Source organism: Lycium barbarum, chromosome 6 (genome assembly GCF_019175385.1).
Source record: "Lycium barbarum isolate Lr01 chromosome 6, ASM1917538v2, whole genome shotgun sequence".
Taxonomy (NCBI): Eukaryota; Viridiplantae; Streptophyta; class Magnoliopsida; order Solanales; family Solanaceae; genus Lycium; species Lycium barbarum.
In genome coordinates, this window is record NC_083342.1 from 2,648,415 (window position 1) to 2,653,813 (window position 5,399).

General features: G+C 31.3%; 1 protein-coding gene across 1 annotated transcript; it reads right to left on the bottom strand.

The window, feature by feature from the left end:
- Positions 1-2,527: 2,527 nt before the first annotated feature.
- Positions 2,528-5,011, bottom strand: LOC132599460 (transcription factor RAX2-like). Its single transcript, XM_060312833.1, has 3 exons — positions 4,800-5,011; positions 4,348-4,477; positions 2,528-3,240 (listed from the first exon to the last, which is right to left on the bottom strand). The coding sequence occupies exons 1-3, from the start codon at positions 4,933-4,935 to the stop codon at positions 2,706-2,708; spliced, it is 801 nt and encodes a 266-aa protein (XP_060168816.1). The 5' UTR covers positions 4,936-5,011; the 3' UTR covers positions 2,528-2,705.
- Positions 5,012-5,399: the final 388 nt, after the last annotated feature.

Consider the following 5,399-nt stretch of genomic DNA (forward strand, 5'->3'; position numbering starts at 1 on the left):
AGTCGAATTTTGAATTACTTAAAAACAAAATATTATTTCACGAACTAGATGCCCTTCTTTCTGTTTTGCGTGCTATGTTATATTTTCCACCGAACGAAAAATATTATGGTCTAGTTTCTTTTGAAAAACAAGAGAGGAAGAAGTTTTTTGGAGAGAACGAAGTCGTTACATCAAAACAACTGATCCACGTTTCTAACATTGCCTATAGTGGGTAACGTTTGAAGGCTGATCCAAACTATTAACGGATGACAAATCTAAACGATTTAGCGAAGTCAAAGGTGTCCTAACTGCTAACTAGGATTCTTTAGACAAGAGCCCACAAGTCTCGCTGTCTCGGATTACGTAACCACTTTCGTCTTTATTTGGTTGGACGCTAGTGGGGTCCACCAATGGAGAATTAGGGTCCACATTACCCACGTGTGTCCTTTTAAAAAAAAAAATGGCGAGAATATCACCATAGAGATTCGGTCCATCATTTTGAAACTTGTACTAGTTTTCTTTTTAAAATTAAAAAATTGGGTCCCATAAGGCAGGCGGCTATAACTCTTTCTATTTTGTTCTTACATTAATTGATCACTATATAATTCAAAATTAAGGTTAAGATTTAATAATCAGGGTGTGAGATTCTCACCATAAAGGAAATATATAAGTTGAATTACAATCGAGTATAGCGTAAACTACTCTTTTAATTATACTCCCTTTATTACGATTTATGTAAGACATTTCCGGTTTTAGAATGTCTAAAAGAGAATGCCGCATTTTTATTTTTCAAAACAATTTAACTTTAGTGTTAATGAGATGGTTTTTAATCATATTAATGTATGAGTCTTGTTTTAGGTTACAAATTCCGAAAGACTTTCATCCTTTTTCAAACTCCGTATCTAATCAAATAGTACTACGCAAAAATTGGGACCGAGAGAGTATAATTTGGTTCTAGATTTATATGTTCGTAACAAGGGTCCAAATTTACATAACCATTAGGGTAAATGCGCATATGCAAAGTTAAGTTATCATGGAGTTCCAAATGTACACGATAAACATGGAAAATGCTTTGAACTAGGATCATGTATTTCCTTCCCATAAAGTCAAGCAGAGTCTCTGGATTATTTCTCATGTATTGTAGTATTGGAGTTTTCGAAATTTTCTGTTTGGTTGTGTGGATGGGGACGAATTAGATGAATGGTTGAAATGAATAAATCAGATCAATCACATCAATTCATTGTCAATTTCAACATCCAATCATGTCCTTGTTGGCTTGGCTGCTTGCATGCCCAGTGTGCCTTGGTTGGTACATTTTTGGTTTCCTTTGACAATTATTCGAGTAGGAGGATACTTTTGAAGACATGAATAAGTAAATTAAAAAAAATTAGAAAAGATTTGGTTTGACACAATTTCAGTGAATGGTAAAAAGATTTGTCATTAATGTGCTTTTCATGCTGATATACAAGGGATATACACGGATATACAGGGAAGATAGGTTTTTTTTTCAACTTCGAGTTTATAATATGTAAAAATCAGCTCAAACTTGAAATCATCTTCAGACGCCTTCAAATTGATAAACTTGTTAAGTTATTAGTAACAACGCCTGATATCACAATCGAAACAAATCACAATTACGATATAATCAAAAGATATGAACCAACTTATAGTGGTTATTTTACCCATTTAAAATTCCTAGATCGATGCTTGCAGAAGGTGAATGTCGTGATCGACAAGTGATTATAAAAGCATGAGTATCGTTCCCAATGAGGACTTAATCATTAACTTTTCAAGAAATTTAAACAGTAATAAATTCAAGAGATTTGTAATTTGAACATTCAAGAACAAAAACGTAAATATGTTGTTGAGGATTCAGAAGAGAGATACATTCTAGATTAAAGTTACGAATAGATTTGTCCAATCCAGTTGCGTATCCACTTTAGTTAGTTCTTTGAAAATTTAGTGGTTTAGTGGAGAAATGAGTTGGCTATAAAATGCCCATTTTTTACTAATTATGATTGACCAATTTATGATGAAATGTCCAGTAAAAAAAGTGATTTATTTTGTGCCATTTAGTGAGCCAACTGAACGTGGGGCAACAATACCCCTTTAATTTCTCAAATGATCTTTTAATTAGGTTAGGAACAAAACCCTTTTCATCATTCCACCCATGAGATAGAAAAGCCCTTTGAGCCAACATTTTCTCTTGATGTTAAAATATTTAGTAATTTTCATATCACCTTAACAGCTATTATTAACTTTTAATTATTAATGAAATATCTTCAAACAATTAGACTATGAGAATACACATAAGAATGACATGAAATTATAAAGACAAAAAGTTCTTCATAAAAAAATTGACCATATTTAGATTTGTGGGTGTCATCCTTGCGCAAGAATTATATTATTAATCTTCTTTATATTTTTCTCCAAAGGAACAAGTGCTATACAACAATACTAATAAGCTAAAGTAAATTTTCAATGGGAAAATTACATTCAAATATCATTTTTACAAAATATATGTATACACAATGTATGGGTAGTGTATACTTTATATGAAATATACATATATTATACATACCTATACATATAATATACATATACAACCGAAATGTATATATAGTGTATACTTCGACCATGTTAATAAACTAGTTGGACAAAGGTACATTTATGTAAGTTTCCCATTTTCAATACTTGCATAAACACGTTAATCAACCAAGTGCTAATTACATGATGGGACCACAACCATAATAGCCATAATCAAGAATGAAGTCCTGGATTTCTTCAAAAGGAGCAGTACTTGAAATTTGACCTTGTAAATAATCACCCATATTATTCTCCTCTATCTTTATTTCTTTGTTAGTTCCATCTGATGAAGAACAACTTGCTTCTCCAAACATGAATACATTATCGTTCAATGGTGGGTGACAATGCATGGGATTCATCAAGCTATCTTGATGACTTTGAAAATAATTACTAGCATATTGATGATTTGTAGCACCCAAATTAGGAAAATTCATCTTATTGTTGGTGTACAAAATATTTGGCTGGGAAGTAAAAATAGACTGGGATAATTTTGTGGTGTAATATGAGTCTCTAAAAAGAGTTGAATTTGTCTGGGGTTCAGCTGGAAAACATGGTGATTTTCTTTGGTTAGAAGAAGGTAATAATCCCATGAACTTCTTCTTAAGCTTAGTATTCCAGTAGTTTTTGATATCATTATCAGTCCTCCCTGGCAATTGTCCTGCTATTATTGACCACCTGCCAACATGAATTTGTTACTCTCTCTGTTTCAATTTAAGTAGTGCACTCCTTTTTTAAGTTTGTTCCAAAAAAAATAATAGTTCATCCGTTTCAATTTAAGTGTCTTAGTTTGATTAGACACGAAGTTTAAAAAATAAGCTAGACTTTTAAAGTTTGTGAGCTTACACTAAAGATATGCTCTTTGAATCTTGTAGTCTTAAACATGTCATGTAAAATATTAAAATTAAAAAGTTACCAAACATATACACGTAGTCAAATGGAGGAGGAAATAAGATCTCTTGGCCTCTTACAATTTGAATAGAAGAAAATATCTTTTTCAAATCTCTTATTTGTTTTTTTCAAATCTCTTATGTGTAAAAAATGAAAATTTCTTGTAAAAAAATCATAAAATTAAAAAAAAAAATTGTAAAAGGCCAAAAATCCATTTCTCCCGAAAAGGAGGGAGTAGTACCTTTTTATATTTATAAACAATTTAAACTTCTCATTTATCCTTAATGAAATGACATATAATCACACGAATATCTGCAATATAATTTTTTAGACCATAAATTTTATATCATGTTAAAATTCATCACATAAGCTGGGACGAAACAGTATCAGGTAGTGTCGCTTTCTTAAATTTCCACCCAAAAAAAAAAAAAGAGAAGAGAGAAGAAATGGATTTTTGACCCTTTACAAACTTTTTTTAGTTTTATGACCTTTTTACAAGAGATCTTCATTTTCTATACATAAGAAATTTGGAAAAAAAAATACATAAGAGATCTGAAAAAAAACGTTTTCTTCTATTCAAATTGTAAGAGGCCAAGAAATCCTATTTCCACGTAAAAATAAAGGCCTGATCTTCTATTTAAACCTGGCATGCATACAGGAAAAATTGTCCATAAATGGAAGAATTTTCTTTAAAAAATGCAACAGACTAATTGCATTTCTTTCTGAGCCCTCATTGTATGTTCTTTTTCTTTATTCTCACTTATTGGGGGTTCTTTTCCATTTTTAGTGGAACAATTTTTTTTTAGTCTCAAAGAAGTCAGAAAAAAGAAGTGCTTAAAATAGCAAAAAGAAGAGGTTGTGTTATAAATGTGAGACCAAATTTTTTTTATATACCTGCTTCCAATGTTGGCATACAAGCTGCATATAACTCTATCTTCAGCATCAGAAAAATCACCATGCTTGATATTAGGCCTTAGATAATTTAGCCATCTCAATCTACAACTCTTCCCACATCTCCTTAGTCCTGCTCCAAATTAACAATCCCATCAAAATCATAAATATTAAAAAAAATTATCACATGTTCGGTATCTGTTTTAGGACCTGACTAACACTATTAAAAAATGCAAATTTCCTACTAACTTTACCATCGGAAATCCCATATTTCTGACCGCGTTCCTACGGAATCGTCCGGTCGAAAATTTAAGTTATTTTAATACTGTGATCTGAATTCATATCGGAAAGTTCCACTTTAGGATAAACCGCTTTTTACCATATGTGACTTCATTCCAAGACAAACAAAATGAACACACGCACACACACACAAGAAAAAAGTTGTTAATAATTACCAGCTTTTTGAGGAAGTGCAATCCAATTTCCAGCAGTACCATATTTGTGAATGAAGTCTTTGAGCTTAGCATCTTCTTCAGGAGACCATGGCCCTCTCTTCACATTTGCCTTATCACAACATGGAGCTCTCCCCATTTTTTTCCTAGTATCTTAATTATTTGTAGAGCTTGAGAGGAAGTTTTGTTTTGCTCGCTATGTAGGTAGAGAAATGGACAAGTTGTCTGTTGTGGGATTGCCTTATATTATAAGAGTGTACTTGGTAATTAATTAAAATAGTTAAAAAGAAGGGAACAGAAAATTGAGCTTTTATTAAGAATTACTAGATGGCCTATGCCCGTGCTGCGCACGGGCCCAACACTTTGAATTATAGCATATCTATGTATATGTATGTATATATATATATATATATATATATATATATATATATATATATATATATATTATGTTCAAAATACGATTAATATAACATTGTAGTTTGTGCTCCGTATCTAAAACTTGTGTTTGCTACGAAAATTTATTAATACTTTTTAAAAGAGAAGACTTGTTTAAAAGAAAACTATTTTCCTCTCTTTGAGATAAAACAATAGCAATATTTAAGC

Coding starts and splice junctions, on each gene's coding strand:
- LOC132599460 (XM_060312833.1), bottom strand. CDS start 4,935: ATGGGGAGAGCTCCATGTTGTGATAAGGCAAATGTGAAGAGAGGGCCA. Junction 4,478..4,799: donor TGCACTTCCTCAAAAAGCTG/GTAATTATTAAC, acceptor AATTTGGAGCAG/GACTAAGGAGATGTGGGAAG. Junction 3,241..4,347: donor TATGCCAACATTGGAAGCAG/GTATATAAAAAA, acceptor TCATGTTGGCAG/GTGGTCAATAATAGCAGGAC.